The sequence below is a fragment of the Panulirus ornatus genome, chromosome 47, assembly GCF_036320965.1.
Source record: "Panulirus ornatus isolate Po-2019 chromosome 47, ASM3632096v1, whole genome shotgun sequence".
In the NCBI taxonomy this organism is placed as follows: Eukaryota; Metazoa; Arthropoda; class Malacostraca; order Decapoda; family Palinuridae; genus Panulirus; species Panulirus ornatus.
This window is the reverse complement of record NC_092270.1, coordinates 1,194,101-1,219,682: the sequence shown is the minus strand read 5'-3', so window position 1 is coordinate 1,219,682 and position 25,582 is coordinate 1,194,101. Positions and strand designations below refer to the sequence as shown.

General features: G+C 40.0%; 2 protein-coding genes across 5 annotated transcripts in view; one reads left to right on the top strand and one right to left on the bottom strand.

Moving 5' to 3' along the window:
• Positions 1–25,582, bottom strand: part of Naglu (N-acetyl-alpha-glucosaminidase) — a 106,824-nt gene that overhangs the window by 18,661 nt on the left and 62,581 nt on the right. The window lies entirely within an intron of this gene.
• On the top strand, positions 559–24,795 carry LOC139763410 (double-stranded RNA-specific editase Adar-like). Of its 3 annotated transcripts, none has more exons than XM_071689426.1 (8): positions 559–1,280; positions 7,251–7,392; positions 9,961–10,184; positions 15,532–15,725; positions 19,387–19,529; positions 19,665–19,861; positions 22,121–22,209; positions 23,907–24,795. In XM_071689426.1, the coding sequence occupies exons 2-8, from the start codon at positions 7,389–7,391 to the stop codon at positions 23,941–23,943; spliced, it is 888 nt and encodes a 295-aa protein (XP_071545527.1). In that variant the 5' UTR covers positions 559–1,280; positions 7,251–7,388; the 3' UTR covers positions 23,944–24,795. The 3 variants fall into 3 exon arrangements, with proteins under 3 accessions (XP_071545527.1, XP_071545529.1, XP_071545526.1); XM_071689425.1 differs by lacking the exon at positions 7,251–7,392 and adding an exon at positions 1,382–1,462 and having other exon boundaries at positions 603–1,280; XM_071689428.1 differs by lacking the exons at positions 7,251–7,392; positions 19,665–19,861 and adding an exon at positions 1,382–1,462 and having other exon boundaries at positions 601–1,280.

The window sequence follows — 25,582 nt, the reverse complement described above, 5'->3', positions numbered from 1 at the left end:
TATAAGAAGAAAACTAAGGTGCTGGAAGGATGGATTGAAAGATGAAAGTGGAAGGAGTCTGAACATGCAGGAGGATGTCATGTGTGCATGGAATAGAGTGAATTGGGATGATTTGGCATACAGGCATGCTGTCAGTGGGTTGAACCAGGGCATGTAAAGTTGTCAGGGGAAACCATGGGAAGGTTTGTGGGGCATGGTTGTGGATAGGGGGATTGTAGTTTCAGTGCATTATACATGACATTGAGAGACTGGATGTGAGCAAATGAGAATGTCCTTGATAACTAGAGAGTGGATATGAGCAATTAAGGATGTTTTTGGTCTGTTCCTGGCATTACTGTGCTAATACAGGAATTGACAAACTATTATAAAAAGTTAGAAATGAAGAAAGTATAAGAAGAAAACTAAGGTGCTGGAAGGATGGATTGAAAGATGAAAGTGGAAGGAGTCTGAACATGCAGGAGGATGTCATGTGTGCATGGAATAGAGTGAATTGGGATGATTTGGCATACAGGCATGCTGTCAGTGGGTTGAACCAGGGCATGTAAAGTTGTCAGGGGAAACCATGGGAAGGTTTGTGGGGCATGGTTGTGGATAGGGGGATTGTAGTTTCAGTGCATTATACATGACAGCTAGAGAATGGATGTGAGCAAATGAGGCCTTAACGAATCCAGTAACCTGGAAATAAGTATAAAAGAGTGAAAAGAATGCAGGAAGGTTATTCCAAGCAGACATAAGTAATAATTTATATATTTTTCTTTTCTTGCCCATCCAAGGTAGTTTGAGTAACAGATGACAGAGCTTCCAGGAGTAATCCTAAGTAGGCTTCTCCTTATGTTCTTACTTTTAGAAGGTAATAAGACAGGAGGGAAGGGTTTTCAACTCCCCACTTAGGCTTTCCTAATTTGCCTTCTTTGACACAGAAGTTATGGAAGAAAAATTCCACTATCTTTGTTCCCAAGGATATTGACATTAGTGTAATTACCAGGAGAGTCAGGCTCAGTAGAACTTTTATAGTTAAAAATACTGTGGAATTGTATGTACACTTTAAGGAATACTTTATCTGCCAAAATTTTTGAAATGTTGTCCATACCAGATATGTGATATTTTGTTTGATTTCTAGGTGATAAGTATAGCAACAGGCACAAAATGTATCACTGGTGACCATCTTAGTCTTGAAGGCCAGTGTATAAACGACTGCCATGCTGAGATTTTGGCTCGCAGATGTGTCCTTAACTTCATCTACACACAGCTCGAAAAGATTGCAGAATCATATAAGAGTGGTTTGTATTACATGTTTTATATGGTTTTCAAACATTGTAACATATATAGTATCAAAAAAGTCCAGAATAACATTTTGATTTTGTGGTGTATTGAATTACAGGTAATAAGCGATGGGCAGGCACCAACAAGGAAGTTAGTAACGGAAGTAGGGACAGCAGCATGATGCACCGTTCTGGCCCAGGTTGATGCTTTTCCTTTCTTCCTCAGACATGTGGGTTGCTGGAACTCAGTCTATAAACAGAATTTTCTCTCCATCTATTACATAATATTTGACAAAATGAATCAAATGATTTTCTATCTTAACTCAAAAGTTTCTTTTATCTCTTGGAGTAAGTAAGCAAGTAAGAAAACCTCCTCTGTATCTCCTTTGCATTGTAAGAGGTGATTATCGGGCAGGAGAGGGGATCTGGAAAGTCTCAAACCCTCTCTTCCACTTATTATCACTTCCCAAAAATAAGTAAAGAGCCAAACAAAATATTTTTCTTGAAGCTCAAGCTGGGGCCTTTAAATGTATGAAGATGTAACCATGATAGGAAGGGATAGATCATTGCCTTAAGTGACAAGAGAAACCTACATGTTCTGGGTCTGAGTGAAACAAAGTTAAAGGAGGAAGGGAAGGGATAGAATGGTTTGGGATTTTTCATTAGGGAAAAGCTGTGGTTAATGTGGATGAGGATGTAGTGCTTCTGATAAAAGAGCCATGGAACTGTGTTATAGAGTTTAAGAAATGAGGTCAGGGCAGATGTGGATGAGAATGAATGTAGACTATGAGAGGCAGGTGATTTTTGGTGCTTATGCATCTGGTAGTAAGAGAAGTGAAGGAAAAAGGGGTGCTTTCTGGGAGGAGTTACGTAACTGTTTTGACAATTTTAAAGCAATGGATTGAATCCTTGGTTTAGAGTTTCTGAAAGGAGGAGTGGATGATGTAGCAGTTGAAAGTATAATTAGGATGTGTGGTATACCTAGCGTGAATAATAATAAGGAACAGATTCTCAAGTTTGTGCAGAAAAAGGATTGTTAATTGAGAAGTTTTCTTTAAAAACTGTTGCATTCAAAACATATGTGGGTGATAGGCACTATGGGAATATGTGCTGATTGACAGGCATGCGAAAGAGAGTTTGTTGGATGCAAATGTAAACATTTTTTAGTGGAAGTGTGAAAGTTTGTATTGGTTTTCAGAAAAGAGGAAATTATTTATAGAATAGAAGAGGTAAAAAGTGAGTGAGCTTGGAAAAGAGGCTTGTTTATAGAGGTACTAAGAGACTAAGTGACATAGTGTGAGGGTATACGAAACAGAGGAAGTGGGTGTGGTGTAGTAGGTGATTAGAGAAGCTTTAAAAAAAATTCCAGTCATGGACAAAAGTCCACATCAAAGCTGTGCCTTAATTGAAATGTAGAGAGAGAGATTAATGAAAGAGAAAAGAAAAGACAAAGGAAATTATATATGAATTTTGGATGAAGTGAAAAATCTGTCTTTAAAGATGTACCAGTTCATAGGTATTGGGAAAGACTTGAGGATGTAGAGAGTTCCAAAGCTTCAGGGTGTAAGGAATGAAACAGTTGTCAAAATGGCCCACCCTTGAGTTGCCAATGGCACATAGTAATTGTGCTACACAACAGCTTGCAGAGTATTGCATGGTGGGGACAAAAGCAACCAGTTTTTGGGAGCAAAAGCCAAAGTAGTATCTATAGAAAAGGGAAAGTGAACCAACATTGCAGCACAGGGCAAGTTAGCTTGGGAAAGTAAGTCAGACTTCTTTTGACTCAACTCTGTCAAGTAAGGATGCAGAGCTAAAACCATCCTAAATGTGAGAAAAGGACTCCATACAAGGACAGATCAGTTGTTTGTATATATGGAACAACTGTTTGAAATTAAAAGAAATTTCAGCATCCAGACAGGTCTCCCAGGTCAGAGAAAAGAGAGTTTTTCCAAGCCTGATCCCCACCTTAATGACCTCCACAACAGTAACCTCTGCTGTGCATTTGGCAGAGACAGAGGCATCACCGGATAAGAGACAGTAATTTAACCCAAGGAAAGTCAGAGAACAATTTCTGTAAGTTTTCCATTCAGCTTTGTTGAGGTGCCAGTATTTACGATTAGAAGAAGCTGATGGAGGAGGAGGTGCCAATAAAATAGATACATTTATGAGTGGTTGGTCAGAGGAACCAATTGTATAGCTACAAGCTACAGCACAAAGGATTTTAGGTAAAAGCATGTTCAGAACATTAGGAGATTGGTCACAGTGATCAGGAATATGGGTGGGGTGGGAGATAATATGCTCTAGATCATTAAGAATGGAGAAATATGAAAGGCTGTATGTGAGCACGTGAGGAAGGTTTGTACATGTAAGATGTAGAAATTAAATTGTTGATAAAGAGTAAAGATGGGTGTATAGATGGTAGGTGTTGATAAGGAGTTTGCCATAGGGAGGTTTACAAGAGAAAGCAACTGAAGATTGAGAGAAAAATTTGGGACCTGAAAAAGGCATATGATATTTTTTATATGAGCATTCACTTTTGTCTCCCTTGCAAATATTTATATAAGGAAACTGTAGATGTGTTTTGTCAGTCCACTGGCACTTCACCTTGAGCCTTACAAATGTTGGATAACCTCACCAGTCAGCAGCACTCACTCCCCTTTCTTGAGAAACTCTACTGCAGTCCCATCCTTCCTGTTGCTTTGCCACATTGGCTTTCATGATCTTCCTTTTCATCGCATCAGTTTCTGTAGCTCACAAATTCCACATGCTACCTTGTCTTAAACACACCACATCCATCACCCAGTCCTTTAGACTTTAGATACTTCTTTTCTTTTTCATTTCTTTTTTCTGTGCCTGTTACTATTTTCCAATGTTCTCTCATTGTTGTTCCCATATAATTTGTTTTCCTCCTGCTACTCATTTCCAAAAAACATTTTCTTATTGTGTCTGAAGTACTTTGATATTCATTAACCTCATCTCTCATTGGCTCCTTTTTCAGCTCTTGTACCCTTGATTTGACTTCCTGGTGCTTTCTTGAGTACCCTAAAGCTTATTTCACTCTGTCTTTGCATCTTTTCCATGGCCTTTCCTCCTGCTTGCCCCATCCATTTATGACAGGTAGGTCCACTTCCTCTTTTTTTCTCGTCCCTTTTCTGTGAATAGTCCATTTAAGCACGCACTGGTCAGCTTTCAGTCACTGCTTTAATTACCACATCCTATTCTTAAACTCATTCTTTCATGGTCACCCTACCTTGCACTACTTATCCTCAGGCATTTCATTTTCAACACAATCTGGTAATATATATATATATATATATATATATATATATATATATATATATATATTATCCCTGGGGATAGGGGAGAAAGAATACTTCCCACGTATTCCCTGCGTGTCGTAGAAGACGACTAAAAGGGGAGGGAGCGGGTGGCTGGAAATCCTCCCCTCTCGTTTTTTTTTAATTTTCCAAAAGAAGGAACAGAGAAGGGGGCCAGGTGAGGATTTTCCCTCTAAGGCCCAGTCCTCTGTTCTTAATGCTACCTCGCAAATGCGGGAAATGGCGAATCGTATGAAAAAAAAAAAAAAATATATATATATATATATATATTTTTAAAAAAAAAAAAAAAAAAAATATCCCTGGGGATAGGGGAGAAAGAATACTTCCCACATATTCCCTGCGTGTCGTAGAAGGCGACTAAACGGGGAGGGAGCGGGGGGCTGGAAATCCTCCCCTCTCGTTTTTTTTTTTTTTTTTTTTTTTTTTAATTTTCCAAAAGAAGGAACAGAGAAGGGGGCCAGGTGAGGGTATTCCCTCAAAGGCCCAGTCCTCTGTTCTTGACGCTACCTCGCTATCGCGGGAAATGGCAAATAGTATGAAAAAAAAAAATATATATATATTTTTTTTTTTTTTTTTTTTTTGTCGCTGTCTCCCGCGTTTGCGAGGTAGCGCAAGGAAACAGACGAAAGAAATGGCCCAACCCACCCCCATACACATGTATATACATACGTCCACACACGCAAATATACATACCTACACAGCTTTCCATGGTTTACCCCAGACGCTTCACATGCCCCGATTCAATCCACTGACAGCACGTCAACCCCGGTATATCACATCGCTCCAATTCACTCTATTCCTTGCCCTCCTTTCACCCTCCTGCATGTTCAGGCCCCGATCACACAAAATCTTTTTCACCCCATCTTTCCTCCTCCAATTTGGTCTCCCTCTTCTCCTCGTTCCCTCCACCTCCGACACATATATCCTCTTGGTCAATCTTTCCTCACTCATTCTCTCCATGTGCCCAAACCATTTCAAAACACCCTCTTCTGCTCTCTCAACCAAGCTCTTTTTATTTCCACACATCTCTCTTACCTTTACGTTACTTACTCGATCAAACCACCTCACACCACACATTGTCCTCAAACATCTCATTTCCAGCACATCCATCCTCCTGCGCAAAACTCTATCCATAGCCCACGCCTCGCAACCATACAACATTGTTGGAACCACTATTCCTTCAAACATACCCATTTTTGCTTTCCGAGATAATGTTCTCGACTTCCACACATTCTTCAAGGTTCCCAGAATTTTCGCCCCCTCCCCCACCCTATGATCCACTTCCGCTTCCATGGTTCCATCCGCTGCCAGATCAACTCCCAGATATCTAAAACACTTCACTTCCTCCAGTTTTTCTCCATTCAAACTCACCTCCCAATTGACTTGACCCTCAACCCTACTGTACCTAATAACCTTGCTCTTATTCACATTTACTCTTAACTTTCTTCTTTCACACACTTTACCAAACTCAGTCACCAACTTCTGCAGTTTCTCACATGAATCCGCCACCAGCGCTGTATCATCAGCGAACAACAACTGACTCACTTCCCAAGCTCTCTCATCCCCAACAGACTTCATACTTGCCCCTCTTTCCAAAACTCTTGCATTCACCTCCCTAACAACCCCATTCATAAACAAATTAAACAACCATGGAGACATCACACACCCCTGCCGCAAACCGACATTCACTGAGAACCAATCACTTTCCTCTCTTCCTACACGTACACATGCCTTACATCCTTGATAAAAACTTTTCACTGCTTCTAACAACTTGCCTCCCACACCATATATTCTTAATACCTTCCACAGAGCATCTCTATCAACTCTATCATATGCCTTCTCCAGATCCATAAATGCTACATACAAATCCATTTGCTTTTCTAAGTATTTCTCACATACATTCTTCAAAGCAAACACCTGATCCACACATCCTCTACCACTTCTGAAACCACACTGCTCTTCCCCAATCTGATGCTCTGTACATGCCTTCACCCTCTCAATCAATACCCTCCCATATAATTTACCAGGAATACTCAACAAACTTATACCTCTGTAATTTGAGCACTCACTCTTATCCCCTTTGCCTTTGTACAATGGCACTATGCACGCATTCCGCCAATCCTCAGGCACCTCACCATGAGTCATACATACATTAAATAACCTTACCAACCAGTCAACAATACAGTCACCCCCTTTTTTAATAAATTCCACTGCAATACCATCCAAACCTGCTGCCTTGCTGGCTTTCATCTTCCGCAAAGCTTTTACTACCTCTTCTCTGTTTACCAAATCATTTTCCCTAACCCTCTCACTTTGCACACCACCTCGACCCAAACACCCTATATCTGCCACTCTGTCATCAGACACATATATATATATATATATATATATATATATATATATATATATATATATATATATATGAGGGAGCGGGGGGCTGGAAATCCTCCCCTCGTTTTTTTTTTTTGTTTTTTTTTATTTTCCAAAAGAAGGAACAGAGAAGGAGGCCAGGTGAGGATATTCCCTCAGATACCCAGTCCTCTGTTCTTAACGCTACCTTGCTGACGCGGGAAATGGTGAATAGTATGAAAATATAAAATAAATAAAAAAATAAATAATATATATATCTAAAACACTTTACTTCCTCCAGTTTTAGATATCTGGGAGTGGATCTGGCAGCGGATGGAACCATGGAAGCGGAAGTGAATCATAGGTGGGGGAGGGGGCGAAAATCCTGGGAGCCTTGAAGAATGTTTGGAAGTCAAGAACATTATCTCGGAAAGCAAAAATGGGTATGTTTGAAGGAATAGTGGTTCCAACAATGTTATATGGCTGCGAGGCGTGGGCTATGGATAGAGTTGTGCGCAGGAGGGTGGATGTGCTGGAAATGAGATGTTTGAGGACAATATGTGGTGTGAGGTGGTTTGATCGAGTAAGTAATGTAAGGGTAAGAGAGATGTGTGGTAATAAAAAGAGTGTGGCTGAGAAAGCAGAAGAGGGTGTTTTGAAATGGTTTGGGCACATGGAGAGAATGAGTGAGGAAAGATTGACCAAGAGGATATATGTGTCGGAGGTGGAGGGAACGAGGAGAAGTGGGAGACCAAATTGGAGGTGGAAAGATGGAGTGAAAAAGATTTTGAGTGATCGGGTCCTGAACATGCAGGAGGGTGAAAGGCGGGCAAGGAATAGAGTGAAGTGGATCGATGTGGTATACCGGGGTTGACGTGCTGTCAGTGGATTGAACCAGGGCATGTGAAGCGTCTGGGGTAAACCATGGAAAGTTGTGTGGGGCCTGGATGTGGAAAGGGAGCTGTGGTTTCGGGCATTATTGCATGACAGCTAGAGACTGAGTGTGAACGAATGAGGCCTTTGTTGTCTTTTCCTAGCGCTACCTCGCACACATGAGGGGGAAGGGGGATGGTTTTCCATGTGTGGCGAGGTGGCGATGGGAATGAATAAAGGCAGACATTGTGAATTGTGTGCATGGGTATATATGTATGTGTCTCTGTGTGTATATATATATGTGTACATTGAGATGTATAGGTATGTATATTTGCGTGTGTGGACGTGTGTGTAGATACATGTGTATGGGGGTGGGTTGGGCCATTTCTTTCGTCTGTTTCCTTGCGCTACCTCGCAAACGTGGGAGATAGCGACAAAGCAAAATAAATAAATAAATAAATATATATGTATATATATCCCTGGGGATTGGGGAGAAAGAATACTTCCCACGTATTCCCTGCGTGTCGTAGAAGGCGACTAAAAGGGGAGGGAGCGGGGGGCTGGAAATCCTCCCCTCTTGTTTTTTTTTTAATTTTCCAAAAGAAGGAACAGAGAAGGGGGCCAGGTGAGGATGTTCCCTCAGAGGCCCAGTCCTCTGTTCTTAACACTACCTTGCTGATGCGGGAAATGGCGAATAGTTTGGAAAAAAAAAAGCAGAAGAGGGTGTTTTGAAATGGTTTGGGCACATGGAGAGAATGAATGAGGAAAGATTGACCAAGAGGATATATGTGTCGGAGGTGGAGGGAACGAGGAGAAGTGGGAGACCAAATTGGAGGTGGAAAGATGGAGTGAAAAAGATTTTGTGTGATCGGGGCCTGAACATGCAGGAGGGTGAAAGGAGGGCAAGGAATAGAGTGAATTGGATCGATGTGGTATACCGGGGTTGACGTGCTGTCAGTGGATTGAATCAGGGCATGTGAAGCGTCTGGGGTGAACCATGGAAAGCTGTGTAGGTATGTATATTTGCGTGTGTGGAAGTGTGTGTGTATACATTGTGTATGGGGGTGGGTTGGGCCATTTCTTTCATCTGTTTCCTTGCGCTACCTCCCAAACGCGGGAGACAGCGACAAAGCAAAAAAAAAAATATATATATATATATATATATATATATATATATATATATATATATTAGGTACAGTAGGGGTGAGGGTCAAGTCAATTGGGAGGTGAGTTTGAATGGAGAAAAACTGGAGGAAGTGAAGTGTTTTAGATATCTGGGAGTGGATCTGTCAGCGGATGGAACCATGGAAGCGGAAGTGGATCATAGGGTGGGGGAGGGGGCGAAAATTTTGGGAGCCTTGAAAAATGTGTGGAAGTCGAGAACATTATCTCGGAAAGCAAAAATGGGTATGTTTGAGGGAATAGTGGTTCCAACAATGTTGTATGGTTGCGAGGCGTGGGCTATGGATAGAGATGTGCGCAGGAGGATGGATGTGCTGGAAATGAGATGTTTGAGGACAATGTGTGGTGTGAGGTGGTTTGATCGAGTAAGTAACGTAAGGGTAAGAGAGATGTGTGGAAATAAAAAGAGCGTGGTTGAGAGAGCAGAGGAGGGTGTTTTGAAATGGTTTGGGCACATGGAGAGAATGAGTGAGGAGAGATTGACCAAGAGGATATATGTGTCGGAGGTGGAGGGAACGAGGAGAAGAGGGAGACCAAATTGGAGGTGGAAAGATGGAGTGAAAAAGATTTTGTGTGATCGGGGCCTGAACATGCAGGAGGGTGAAAGGAGGGCAAGGAATAGAGTGAATTGGAGTCATGTGGTGTACAGGGGTTGACGTGCTGTCAGTGGATTGAATCAAGGCATGTGAAGCGTCTGGGGTAAACCATGGAAAGCTGTGTAGGTATGTATATTTGCATGTGTGGACGTGTGTATGTACATGTGTATGGGGGGGGGGTTGGGCCATTTCTTTCGTCTGTTTCCTTGCGCTACCTCGCAAACGCGGGAGACAGCGACAAAGTATAAAAAAAAATATATATATATATATACACACACAGTAAGCTGTTTTCAATATAACATCCCAGTTTAATGCCTTCAGTTTCATATTTAGATGACCAGTCTTTTTTTTTTTTCCCAGGATCTACAGTAGAAACAATACTTGAAGAGTTAGAAAGTGGTCATGGTTTCAGAGTTTGCCCTCAGTACAAATTCCATCTTTATGTAAACACTGCTCCATGTGGTGATGCAAGAATCTTTTCTCCACATGAAGAAACTGAAGGAGGTGAAAAGCATGCCAAGAGACGAAATCGTGGATTGCTTCGAGCAAAAGTTGAACCAGGAGAGGGCACAATACCCATTAAGGTAAGAGTAATAGTGCTATCTTTTGTACTTGTTTGTCATTTCCCACATTAGTGAAGTAATGCCAGGAACAGACAAAGAAAGGCCTCATTTGCTCCCATCCGTTCTTTAGCATTCATGTGTAGTGCACCAACACCATAACCCCCAATCCACAACCAGACCCCACAGACCTTTCCATGGTTTTCTCCAACTGGTTCAGTATGTTGATAGCACGTTGCTTCCTATATACCACATCGCCCTGATTCACTTGCAATGTAACCACAGGCATACATAGTCAGGCAACATCTATCTATATGATAATCCTTTAGATGTATTATTATTATTATCATTATTATTATTATTTATATTTTTTTATTTATTTTGCTTTGTCGCTGTCTCCCGCGTTTGCGAGGTAGCGCAAGGAAACAGACGAAAGAAATGGCCCAACCCACCCACATACACCTGTATATACATACACGTCCACACACGCAAATATACATACCTATACATCTCAATGTACACATTTATACACACACACAGACATATACATATATACCCATGCACACAATTCACACTGTCTGCCTTTATTCATTCCCATCGCCACCTCGCCACACGTGAAATAACAACCCCCTCCCCCCTCATGTGTGCGAGGTAGCGCTAGGAAAAGACAACAAAGGCCCCATTCGTTCACACTCAGTCTCTAGCTGTCATGCAATAATGCCCGAAACCACAGCTCCCTTTCCACATCCAGGCCCCACACAACTTTCCATGGTTTACCCCAGACGCTTCACATGCCCTGGTTCAATCCATTGACAGCACGTCAACCCTGGTATACCACATTGATCCAATTCACTCTATTCCTTGCCCGCCTTTCACCCTCCTGCATGTTCAGGCCCCGATCACTCAAAATCTTTTTCACTCCATCTTTCCACCTCCAATTTGGTCTCCCACTTCTCCTGGTTCCCTCCACCTCCGACACATATATCCTCTTGGTCAATCTTTCCTCACTCATTCTCTCCATGTGCCCAAACCATTTCAAAACACCCTCTTCTGCTCTCTCAGCCACACTCTCTTACCCTTTCGTTACTTACTCGATCAAACCACCTCACACCACATATTGTCCTCAAACATCTCATTTCCAGCACATCCACCCTCCTGCGCACAACTCTATCCATAGCCCAGGCCTCGCAACCATACAACATTGTTGGAACCACTATTCCTTCAAACATACCCATTTTTGCTTTCCGAGATAATGTTCTTGACTTCCACACATTCTTCAAGGCTCCCAGGATGTTCGCCCCCTCCCCCACCCTATGATTCACTTCCGCTTCCATGGTACCATCCACTGCCAGATCCACTCCCAGATATCTAAAACACTTTACTTCCTCCAGTTTTTCTCCATTCAAACTTACCTCCCAATTGACTTGACCCTCAACCCCACTGTACCTAATAACCTTGCTCTTATTCACATTTACTCTTAACTTTCTTCTTTCACACACTTTACCGAACTCAGTCACCAGCTTCTGCAGTTTCTCACATGAATCAGCCACCAGCGCTGTATCATCACCGAACAACAACTGACTCACTTCCCAAGCTCTCTCATCCACAACAGACTTCAAACTTGCCCCTCTTTCCAAAACTCTTGCATTCACCTCCCTAACAACCCCATCCATAAACAAATTAAACAACCATGGAGACATCACACACCCCTGCCGCAAACCTACATTCACTGAGAACCAATCACTTTCCTCTCTTCCTATACGTGCACATGCTTTACATCCTCGATAAAAACTTTTCACTGCTTCTAACAACTTGCCTCCCACACCATATATTCTTAATACCTTCCACAGAGCATCTCTATCAACTCTATCATATGCCTTCTCTAGATCCATAAATGCTACATACAAATCCATTTGCTTTTCTAAGTATTTCTCACATACATTCCTCAAAGCAAACACTTGATCCACACATCCTCTACCGAAGTACTTCTGAAACCACACTGCTCTTCCCCAATCTGATGCTCTGTACATGCCTTCACCCTCTCAATCAATACCCTCCTATATAATTTCCCAGGAATACTCAACAAACGTATACCTCTGTAATTTGAGCACTCACCTTTGTCCCCTTTGCCCTTGTACAGTGGTACTATGCAAGCATTCCGCCAATCCTCAGGCACCTCACCATGAATCATACATACATTAAATAACCTTACAAACCAGTCAACAATACCGTCACCCCCTTTTTTTTTATAAATTTCACTGCAATGCCATCCAAACCCACTGCCTTGCAGGCTTTCATCTTCTGCAAAGCTTTTACTACCTCTTCTCTGTTTACCAAATCATTTTTCCTAACCCTCTCACTTTGCACACCACCTCGACCAAAACACCCTATATCTGCCACTCTATCATCAAACACATTCAACAAACCTTCAAAATACTCACTCCACCTCCTTCTCACATCACCACTACTTATCACCTCCCCATTAGCCCCCTTCACTGAAGTTCCCATTTGTTCCCTTGTCTTACGCACTTTATTTACCTCCTTCCAAAACATCTTTTTATTCTCCCTAAAATTTAATGATACTCTCTCACCCCAACTCTCATTTGCCCTTTTTTCACCTCTTGCACATGCACTTTCTCTTGACCTCCTGCCTCTTTCTTTTATATATCTCCCACTCATTTGCATTATTTCCCTGCAAAAATCGTCCAAATGCCTCTCTCTTCTCTTTCACTAATAATCTTACTTCTTCATCCCACCACTCACTACCCTTCCTAATCTGCCCACCTCCCATGCTTCTCATGCCACAAGCATCTTTTGCGCAAGCCATCACTGCTTCTCTAAATGCATCCCACTCCTCCCCCACTCCCCTTACCTCCTTTATTATTATTATTATTATTATTATTATTATTATTATTATTATTATTATTATAATTATTATTATCATGATAGTGGACTGCTGCATTCCCGCAGTGTATGTAAACATACACGCCCATACACGTACATATATATATACCTATAAACATACACAGCAATATACTACACATACACAGCAATATACATATATACACATGTACATATTCGTAATTGCTTGCCTTCATCCATTCCCGGCATCACCCCACCCAAAGGAAACAGCATGACCAGCCCCTGTGTCAGTGAGGTAGTGCCAGGAAAACAGAAAAATAAAAGGCCACATTCATTTACACTCGATCTCCTGATGTCATGTGTAATGCACTGAAACCACAACTCCCTATCCACATCCAGGTCCCACAGACCTTTCCATAGTTTATTCCAGACATTTCATATACCCTGGTTCAGTCCATTGACAGCATGTCAACCCTGGTATACCACCACATCGTTCCAATTCACTCTTGTTCCTTGCATGCCTCTCACCCTCCTGCATGTTCAGGCCCAATTGCTCAAGATCTTTTTCACTCCATCCTTCCACCTCCAATTTGGTCTCCTGCTTCTCTTTGTTCCCTTCACCTCAGGCACATATATTGTCTTTGTCAGCCTTTCCTCTCTCATTCTCTCCATATGTCCAAACCATTTCAACACCCCTGTTTTCTCAAGCACACTTAATTATTGCCATACATCTCTCTTACCCTTTCATTACTTATGCCACCTGACTTCTCATATTGTTCTCAAACATTTCATTTCCAACACATCCATCCTCCTCTGTACAAACTTATCTATAGCCCATGCCTCACAACCATATAATATTATTGGAAGTATTATTCCTTCAAACATCCTCATTTTTGCTGTCTGAGATTACACTCTCTCTCTTTCCACACATTCTTCATCCCTCCCAGAACCTTTTCTCCCTCCCCCACCCACTTTCATGGTTCCATTCGCTGCTGAGCCCACTCCCAGATACCTAAAACATGTCACTTCACTTCAGATTATCTCCATTCAAACTCGTTCCCAACTAATTTATCCCTCAACCTTACTGAACCTAATAACCTCACTCTTATTCACATTTACTCTAGTTTCTCCTTTCACATAATTTTTCACTCAGTCACCAACTTCTGCAGTTTCTCACTCGAGTCAGCCACCAGTGCTCTGTCATCGGAGAACAACACCTGACTCACTTCCCAGGCCCTCTCATCCCCAACAGACTGCACACTCAACCCCTCTCTCCAAAACTCTTGCATTTACCTCCCTAACCACCCCATCCATAAACAAATTTAACAGCCATAGAGACATCACACACCCCTGCCGCAGACCATCCTTCACTGGGAACTAGTCACTCTCCTTTCCTCCTATTCTTACACATGCCTTACATCCTTGATAAAAAATTTTCACTGCTTCTAACAGCTTACCTCCCACACCATATGCTCTTAAGACCTTCCACAAAACATCTCTATCAACCCTATCATATGCCTTCTTCCAGATCTATAAATGCTACATACAAATCCCTCTGTTTTTCTGAATATTTCTCACACACATTCTTCAAAGCAAACATCTGCCACTTCTGAAACCACACTGCTCCTCTCCGATGCTCTGCACATGCCTTTACCCTCTTAATCAATACCCTCCCATACAATTTTTCTGGAATACTCAAACTTATGCCTTTGTAGTTTGGACACTCACCTTTACTTCCTTTGCCTTTGTACAATGGCACTATACATGTATGATCCATACATACATTGAATATCCTTCCCAACCAGTCAACAACACAGTCACCCCCTTTCATAATAAATACCATTCAAACCCATTGCCTTGCTGGATTTCATCTTCCGCAAGGCTTTCACCACCTCTTCTGTCTTAACCATCCTCCTTGACCGTCTCACTTTGCACACCACCGACCAAAACACCTTAAATCTGCCTCTCTATCTTCAAACTTATTATTTTTTATTATTATACTTGATTGCCACTTTCCGTGTTAGCAAGGTAGTACCAAGGACACAGATGAAGGAAGACCCATCCACTCATATGCACACATATATACATACATGCATATATATATATATATATATAAAATATATATATATATATATATATATATATATATATATATATATATCAACATACATATACACATGTATATCGTACTTACTTGCCTTCATCCATTCCCTAGCACCACCCCACCCCACCCCACAAGAAGCAGCATCGCCACCCCTTGCAACAGCAAGGTAGTGCCAGGAAACATCCCTTCTCTATTTGTCATGTGTATTCAAGCTACATTGTAGAGTACAGGTACCATAGTCTTTTGGGCTTGGGTGTTGATGGTTTTAGTAGTAACTTCGTAACAGCTGGAGAATAGATGTGTGCAACTGAGGCTGTTGTTTGTTCCTAACACTTCCTTATTACATTAAGTGTAAAAAGAAATTGTTGATTCAATATTGTGTATAATTGCTGCTTTTACTTACAGGCTGGTAGCGATCACCTTCAAACATGGGATGCAGTAATCCAGGGAGAACCTTTACGCACAATGTCTTGTTCAGATAAAATTGCACGGTGGAATGTGGTTGGTATTCAGGGTGCACTTTTATCCCACTTCTTGGAACCAGTGTACCTAGAGTCAGTAATCATAGGCTCACTGTTCAATGAAGCACATGTGTACAGGTGAGTAAAAAAAAAATTTCCCATACTTGTTTGCTAGGAACAAACAGAGAGTGGTCTCATTCATACACATTCACTACTTGACTATCATGTATAATGCTTTGGAACCAGAACCCCCTAGTCCACAGCAGGGCTTCACAGACGTATCCATGGTTTCCTCAGACTGCTTCTTATACCCTGGTTTGACCTTCGACAGCATGTTACCTCCTGTATATCACATTGCTCCATTATGTTGTATCCTTTGCATACCTTACACCCTTCTACATGTTCAGGCCTTGATCACTCAAAGGCTCTTTCACTTCAACCTTCTTCCTCCTCCTCCCCAGTTTCCCCCATTTCCCTGTTTCCTGCACTTCCAACTTGTGTACCCTTTCTTTTACCCTCTCATCACTCATCATCATCGTGTGTTCAGATAATTTCAGCACACTCTCTCCTGCTCTATCATACAGTCAGAGAACATGAAATTATGTAAGAAACTTGTCAAAAAGGATGCATAATGTACTTTCATTGTTTAAGAGTGGTTTTTGAATGGAAGAAATGGAATGAAGACATGCTTAATGACTACAGCATACAGAAGTTTAAAGAATTGTATGACAGTAAGGAAGGTTTAAGTGATGGGCCCCCATGAGTGTTAAACTCCCTCCTATACAGTGTAAATAGGTCATTACATAAATACATGCTGAAGATACTAGAGACAGATGCTTTTGCTTTAATGCAAATACAATTCCCTCAAAATATGCATGAGTACTTCAGAACCTTTGTTGCCATCATTTACTGTGACAATATATAATCCTTCAAATTGTATGTTTGTGGACAATACTGGTAGTCCATGTGTGGGTGAGGCAGAAATGAAAAAGTTTAGTGGAGACAGAAATTCTTGCTGCTACTAGTATATGAATTTTAGAGAACATAGGAAGGATAGGTGGGTAGTAGTTATTAGACAGCCAACAACAATACTACCTGCTGGTGTATCAAGAAGGGTGAGGGGTGGCCCAGGTTGCTCTTTCCTTTCTGCCTCACCTACACGTGGATTACTGGCATTCTGTCCACAAACATAATCTCTCTTAGTCACACATAACACTTGACTCACAGCTTATTCTTCGTAACTAGATTTTCCTCTGGTGAATGATATGTGCAAGCCCTACGTTTTGGCAAAATGATAGGAGCAATAGATAGAAGCAGTAGGCAGTGAATATGTAGGTAGGAGCATTAGATAGAAGTAGTAGATAAGAACATTAGGCAGGGGCATTAGATAGAAGTAGTCAATAGGAACATTAGGTAGGAGCTTCTGCAAACACTGCACTAGACTTGCCTTCTGCCAGTGGCATGTGAAGGGTTAGGCACTAAATGCTAAGAAGCAGCACTGGAGTTCACTACTTATGGAGACTCTGTTGCCATGGCCACCCCCTTGAGGGAGCTCCAGAATGGAACTGGCATCAGAGATATGGATAGAAAGATAGATAGGAAGAATGAATAATATAAATTTAAGCACCTAATATAGCACTAAGGGCTAAGAAGTGGCACTGGAGTTCTTTAGTTATGGAGACTTTGTTGCCGTTGCCACCCCTTTGAGGGAGTTCCAGTTGAAACAGGCGTTAGAGATATAGATAGATAGATAATAACGGAAGAGAGTTTAAGGGTCTGAGAATCAAGAAGTGAACATTTATGAAAGAATTAGAAAGAATAAGAATCAATATCAATGCAAAGTTGGAAAAAGACACTAAAGGGATATGAACAGAGAGGGAAACCATATAATGAAAACCAAAGTATAAGTAATAAGAACATACATGACCAGGAATATAGATGGATGAAAAGAAAAGGGACAGAACAAAAAGTCTTCAGGTCTGAAATCAATTATTAATGTAGGATTAAGAATTCAGGTGTGAAATCAATTACTAAAGTAGGATTAAGAATTTCAAACATAAGAGATGAAATATGGAAACCTTGTGAGGCCTTTTTTCTTTACTTAATTATTTCTTCCACTATAGCACAGTGGTGTTAGGAACAAACAAACAATGGCAACACAAAATTCTACTTGAGTAAAATGGAAACAATTTGAGTAAAATATGAACATGACACCTGGAGTGTGGATGTGAGCGCAAGCTTCTTACTTCATCTGTTCCTGGCGCTACCTCACTAACACAGAAAATGGCGATCAAGTATAAAAGAAAAAAGAAAAGTTCAGTTTTTGAATAACAGAAGATTCATATTAGTAGATAAAGGAACTTATGTAGATGATGAACTGTTAGTTGCCCCCCCCCCCCCCCCCCCCCCCCCCCCCCCCAAGTGATGATATTGGCTTTGGGTAATTTTTCCAGTAATATCACACACTGACACAGAAGTAAATGAAAGCATCCAAATAACTGATAGTAATAGACAGAGGAACCTCTAATGTAGATGATGTACTTGTAGATGTGCCCTAGGAATTTTATTAACACTGATTCTCTTTACAATAAAAGCAAACTTAGCCAGAAGGAAATGAAAGCATAGGAAGATGTTGCAAATGTCAGCAGTCAGTAAAATGATATGGTCAGTTGATCACAAAACCAAGTGCCAAAAGGCTTGAACATAATTTGAAGTAGGTAGAAGAAAACCTGAAGGAATTTAATGAAGAAAATTAGAAGCAAATAAGTCTGAAAAATTATTAAGACTTCAGTAACACTAGATATAAGCATCTCTTGGAGTTGCCCTCTGCCAGTGGCCTGTCAGGGGTAAGGCAGTGAAGGCTAAGAAGCAGCACTGGAGTTTACTAGTAATGGAAACACTGTTACCATGGCCACTCCCCTAAGGGAGTTCCAGGTGGGAACAGGTGTCAGAGATATAGATAGATAAAGGGATAGATAGACATAAGCCCTACAAAGAAAGTGATAGGAAGAGGACCAAATATCAAAACATAAGACATCTATGTAGATGAGAAACTTGAATGATCACATTGAAAAGATAACACCTTCTACTCAAATGTATGATAATGAGAATATAATTATTTTGAGAGATTAGAAGCTGGTGATGAAATTGTTCTCTATGTATGTAAAAAATGGGATATTGTGTTTTATGGTCATGAGCAAACAAGTTCAGAAACTAGAGAGAAATCAGAAGCATTTTACTACTGTAGTTGGGGGAACACATTAACTACCACGAAAGATTAAAATAACTACAATTATATATCCTTGGAAGAAAAAGTTAATATATGCATGGCAGGAAACAGAGGATCAAAATAAGAACATTTTCAGTTTTAAATCTCTAATGTGTTTTTTTATGACTTTACATATTTTGAGAAAAAACTTATTCAGTTGAGCAGAAATTATGTATGGAAAGTCTTTAATATTAAAGTTTGTTTATTTCATGCTCACCTGACATCTCTTATGGCAGCTACAGGGCAAAATAGTCTCCGATTAGTTTGAAATTCCTCATTTTCTTTTCCGAAAGCACTGAGTGGAGTGGACTAAAATTAAAATCATAGAAAATGCTAATGGATGGTCACAAAGAGTCCTTCTCTGACAGATCTGACATCCAGTTTGGCCACAGCAGCCCATGAGAACTGAAAACAATCTTGTTACCCGACTTTGATGGACTGTTTATTACCAGGCAAGCAATACAGATGCACCTAATTCACAGATTCATTATTTTGTGGGTAATTATTTATGTATTAATTTGTATGTTCCAGAGCACTTTGTGGGAGAATGGAGCAAACTCTCGAGGGCATACCACCACCATTCCATTTACAGAAGCCCAAAATGGAAAAAGTCAATTTCACTGAACCGCGTCTGCCTCAGAGGGCACCTCTCATCTCAGCCAATTGGGATTGTGGTCAGTTTTTCTTTAACATTATTATCATTATTTTACAAAGTTCTCGCCTTTTGCATGTAATTGATAAGTTTTGAAAGATGAATAATTGTCTGTTACTCTCATTCAACTTTACTAAGAATACTTTTATCCGAACAGAAAGAGAGAAACTAGAAATCCTAAATGCAATGACTGGTCAGCAAGAGGGAGAAACCTCCTCCATATTGTGTAAGAGACAATTCCTATCTAGGTTCATTGAACTACTAGATGATCTTCCCACTTTGACTGAAATTGATGTTAAGGCAACTAAGTCTCTCTCATATGGGGAGATCAAAGCTCAAGCAACTAACTTTCAAGTAAGTTTTAATGAAGTCCACTTTAAATTGATTGAATTTATTTCATTTTATTTGTATAAATTATATTTATTTTCCCCTGGGGATAGAGGAGAAAGAATACTTCCCATGTATTCCCCACGTGTTGTAGAGGGCGACTAAAAGGGAAATGGCGAATAGTATGAAAGAAAAGAAAGATATATATATATATATATATATATATATATATATATATATATATATATATATATATATATATATATATTATTCCCTCAAAGGCCTAGTCCTCTGTTCTTCATGCTACCTCGCTAACGCGGGAAATGGCGAATAGTTTTGGCGAATGTAAAAATATATATATATATATATATATATATATATATATATATATATATATATATATATAGGGGAGAAAGAATACTTCCCACGTATTCCCTGCGTGTCGTAGAAGGCGACTAAAAGGGAAGGGAGCGGGGGGCTGGAAATCCTCCCCTCGTTTGTTTGTTTTTTGTTTTTTTCTCAAAGAAGGAACAGAGAAGGGGCCAGATGAGGATATTACCTCAAAGGCCCAGTCCTCTGTTCTTAACGCTACCTTGCTAGCGCAGGAAATGGCGAATAGTATGAAAGAAAGATATATATATATATATATATATATATATATATATATATATATATATATATATATATATATATATATATATATATTATTTTTATTAATATTTTGCTTTGTCGCTGTCTCCCGCGTTTGCGAGGTAGCGCAAGGAAACAGACGAAAGAAATGGCCCAACCCACCCCCATACATATGTATATACATACACGTCCCCACACGCAAATATACATACCCATACATCTCAATGTACACATATATATACACACACAGACATATACACATATACACATGCACATAATTCACACTGTCTGCCTTTATTCATTCCCATCGCCACCTCGCCATACGTGGAATAACATCCCCCCCCCCTCATGTGTGCGAGGTAGCGCTAGGAAAAGACAACAAAGGCCCCATTCGTTCACACTCAGTCTCTAGCTGTCATGCAATAATGCCCGAAACCACAGCTCCCTTTCCACATCCAGGCCCCACAGAACTTTCCATGGTTTACCCCAGACGCTTCACATGCCCTGGTTCAATCCATTGACAGCATGTCGACCCCAGGATACCACATCGTTCCAATTCACTCTATTTCTTGCACGCCTTTCACCCTCCTGCATGTTCAGGCCCTGATCACTCAAAATCTTTTTCACTCCATCTTTCCACCTCCAATTTGGTCACCCACTTCTCATTCCCTCCACCTCTGACACATATATCCTCTTGGTCAATCTTTCCTCACTCATTCTCTCCATGTGCCCAAACCATTTCAAAACATCCTCTTCTGCTCTCTCAACCACACTCTTTTTATTACCACACATCTCTCTTACCCTTTCATTACTTACTCGATCAAACCACCTCACACCACATATTGTCCTCAAACATCTCATTTCCAGCACATTCACCCTCTTCTGCACAACTCTATCTATAGCCCATGCCTCGTCCAAACCATTTGAGTATATCCTTCATTTCTCCCTGTCATACTCTGCTTGCCTAAAACACCTCTCTTACATTGTCATTCTTTTCCCAGCACTCACAACCTTCCATTCTTTTGCAATATAAGGCCCAAGACTTACCCATACAGCAGTGTCAGAACTAGTGTAACATCATACATACCCACCCTTGTCCCCTCAAGCACTGTTTGGTTCATATAACCTCACAAGTTTCCATTTGCTGACATATCCACTGTTAGATATCTAAAGTACTCTACTTTCTTTAGATTCTCACCGTTATCACTTTTACTCACACCAACTTGCAATACATATTTGAAATATGTAGTAAAACCATATTTAGTTTGGCATTTTTTCATGATTTTACTTTTGCTGAACAAAAGTTTATGACGTTACACGAGTGTCGAGAAGACAGGAAAATAGTGGAAAGAATTTGCAGGAAAATTGCTTGTAGCATGGCACTGATTATTGCATTTACCTATGCAGGAAATGATTTTATCCAGAATTTTATAGCTGGCAAAGATATTCATTTGATTTACCATAAGGTAGATAACTGTGTGTCCAGTGATCTGTAAATGTAAGTGAGCATTTTAAGGCCTCACTGGTATAGTTTTAAGAAATGTATTGGATAATGAAAAGCAGTTTTGTCCAAAAGTTTGATAGTACTATTTTTGGTGTGGAAATTGCTTGTATCTGTAGATACATAAATGTTAGCAAATTTATTTCATTTTTCAGGTAAGCAAAAGAGCAGTTGTGACAGCATTTGCTCGTGCAGGATTTGGTCATTGGATTGGGAAACCCATAGAGGAAGACACTTTCTACCTGTGAGCATCAAGATATTGTTCTTGTAAAGTTTAGGTGCATGATCTCAAATTTTATCATTGAGTGCTGGAAGCTTTCCTGCAGTACATTGTTCCAGTGCTGATTCTGTGGATGTGAAACTTACATATATATGTATATATATATATGTAGAAAATAAGAGCAGGAGTAATGGATGATATGTGTAGTATAGTTGAGATTGAGGATGGATGGAATGAAGAATTACGGAAAGGTTATACGATGTGAAATAATTATAGAAAGTTGCATGGATTATAATTTTTAGGATTTTATGGGAATAGAGAATGTCTTGCAGATGATAGGTTTGTCAAGAAGATAAATTATAATAAAATAAACAAAATCTAAAGTACAGGGAGAAGAGGTAAACCACAAGAAATGAAGAGATGTGGTTAGAGAATTGATTAAAGGTAGGGATATTTCGGATGAAGATCCTCGAAAATTGATTGGAAATGAATGCATGGAAGCATTTTGTGTATGGAGGTGAGTTAAAGGGTTATTTGGAGACTGGTTGTACTTGATGAATCAGTATGTGTAAAATAAATAATCAAGTACATTTATGTGAAAAGTAGGTTTCAATTAAACCCATTTGGTAGGAGTCTAGGATGTGAGTGATGTATGGAGGCTTGGTGAAACTAATCTTTCTCAATAATTAGGGAATGGAGTAATAATAATAGAATAGATATTTTTTTAATGCTTGTTCACTATATCCTGCATAAGCAAGGTAGCACCAGGTACATCTGGAGAAAAGGCTTCATTCACTCACTACCATTCTCTTGCTCTCATGTATAATTTACCAAACCAAAGCCCCCTTTCCACAAACGGGCACCACAGGGCCTTTTGTGTGGTTTCCCCTGATTGCACGGGCACCACAGGCCTTTTGTGTGGTTTCTCCTGACTGCATCATGTGACCTTGTTCAGTCCATTGACAGCATGTTGCCTCCTTTATACCACAACTCTTCAGTTCACTCTGTCGTGTGTTTGCCAATCACCTTCCAGCCCATTCAGGCCCTGAGCCTTCAAAATATATTTCACTATAACCTTCAATCTACAGTTTGGTCTCTTCCTTTTCCCCTTCATTTGTGGCGCTTGCATCCTCTTTTTTAACATCTCATTCTCCCCTTAGGTCCAAACCATTAGACCTCGTCTTCATCTGTTTCTGGCACTACCTTGTTGACACAGGAAACAAGTATAAAAAAATGTTTAGTTAATAGACTCCACCAGCAAGTAGTAATACTGCAAGCAACTAGTTATCAAAGCATAGAATTTACCTTCAACAAAGAGTATCATTGGGAGCGGATAGGAAAGAGTTTAATATCACCAAGGACCTTTTCAGCCAAAGGAATCCACCTTACCCTGCTTGTATGTGAAGCACTGCTTTGAAACTGCAGGAGCTTGATAAAAGGGGTCCATTTGTTACATAACTATGATTTTTTTCTTTTGCATATTTGCCATTTCCTGAGTGACCTAGGTAGCATCAAGAAGAAATTACAGAGTCTTTTAGGGGAAAATCCTTGCCTGGCTCCTTGCTTTATTCTTTCACTTGAAAAGTAATACAGGAAGGAAGAATTTCCAGCCACATAATCCCACCCATCTGAGTCACCTTTTACAACACACAGGGAATACGTGGGCAGTATTGTTTCTCCCCTATCCCCAGGGATAATTATGAATGATTTCATTTTTGCAGATCTACAGCTGGACAGGCAACTCATTTGGCACAGTAGAGGATGATGGAACTTGCTGCATAAGTACTACAAAAGAAATGTGGGTGTTTCTTCACTAGCAGGAGTCATTGGAATCCAAGTAATTGGATCAGTATCTTCATACCCATCATTTTTTCAAAAATATTGAACAGATTAAGGGCAAGACCTTACAAGGCAGTTTTGTGCTAAGGAAACAAAAAGTTTTATTAGTTTGATGAAATATACTTTAGATACTGCTTTTTTTTTTTGAGGTTTTATAAATTTCATCATCCTTCCATTGGCCCTGGCATTAATCTAGTATCTGAAGTCAAAGAATTATAAATTTCATCATCTTTCCATTGGCCCTGGCATCAATCTAGTATCCAAAGTCAAAGAAAAGTTTGGTATACATGATACAAAGAAGCTGGTAATCCTAGTGCTCTCCCATTCCCTCCCCTTACACCCTTTCCCACCCTTTTTTATTTAATTTATTTCTCTGTGCGCGGACTTCAAGATCAATTTTAGGTCTTTTCAAGATCCTTGATCTTTATGTGGAAATGTAATTAAGTACCCATATTCAGAATTAAAAGTATATCCTGCTATCACATTTGAATGATTTTCCTAAAACAATGCACTCAGCAGCTGCATAATGTTGTCATTTAATTTAAAAATACTGGCTTCAAAAAAATATACAACTTTTCATACCAACTGTCAGCTTCCAATTGCATTTTCTCCTGTATGCGGGGGAAATCTAGGAAATAGTCTAATGCCAATGATATTACATGAAAACTATATTTATATTTTCCCGTGTTCAAAACTGCTTAAAGTATGGAGTATTTACCATGCACTTCTGATTCAGTGAAACTGTTCATAAAAAGTAGCAAAAACAGAAAATTACTTTTTCTTCCCTTGAGTCCCCAAAGATACTGTGATGCTTCTGGAAATTGCCTGGATCAGCTTCCATGTAATGTTTCTTAAAATGGTGCCTAGTCTGATTACTTTTTAATGCTCCTTGGAAAAAGTTCATAAATGTGAAATTAGACTGAAAACTGTACACAGCAAAGGTATTTGTGAACAAGATCACTTATTGCCATCCTTCATGTTAAGTGTGGATGACGTACTTTATTCAGCTGCATCTACTTTGGGTATAGGTTAAAATGGAGCAGCTGAATTGTGTTCTCCTTTGGAAAGTAGTAATGGTAGGGAGGATTGCCAGCCTCCTGCTCCCACTTGAATGTGGTTACACAGCAAGTGTACCGTCACCTTCAGCAAGGGTAAATCATTGTCTTTGGACAAAAAGGAGTACAATCTCCACAAGGAACTTATCATTCCAAAGGAATTCATCATTATTCTGACACTTCATTTGCAGGTATTGAGATGAATTTACAAAATATTCTGATTGGGCCATGATACTATCATAATATTATGTAGTAACATGTTATGTGCCATCATCTTAAGTCTAAACCTTAACACACACTGTTAAATTTCCAGCTGATGTATGTCAAAATGTTATTCATAGATGTCGCCGGGAAGCTAACAAAACAGTTGAAAAAAATATCATGCATTGTCGATATCCCATCTGCTCTCATTTATCTTAATTAAAGACAACAGTCAGACTTACTCCATGGATTCACAAAAATCTTCAATATGACTACAAGTGGAAAACTCCCAACATTCTTGC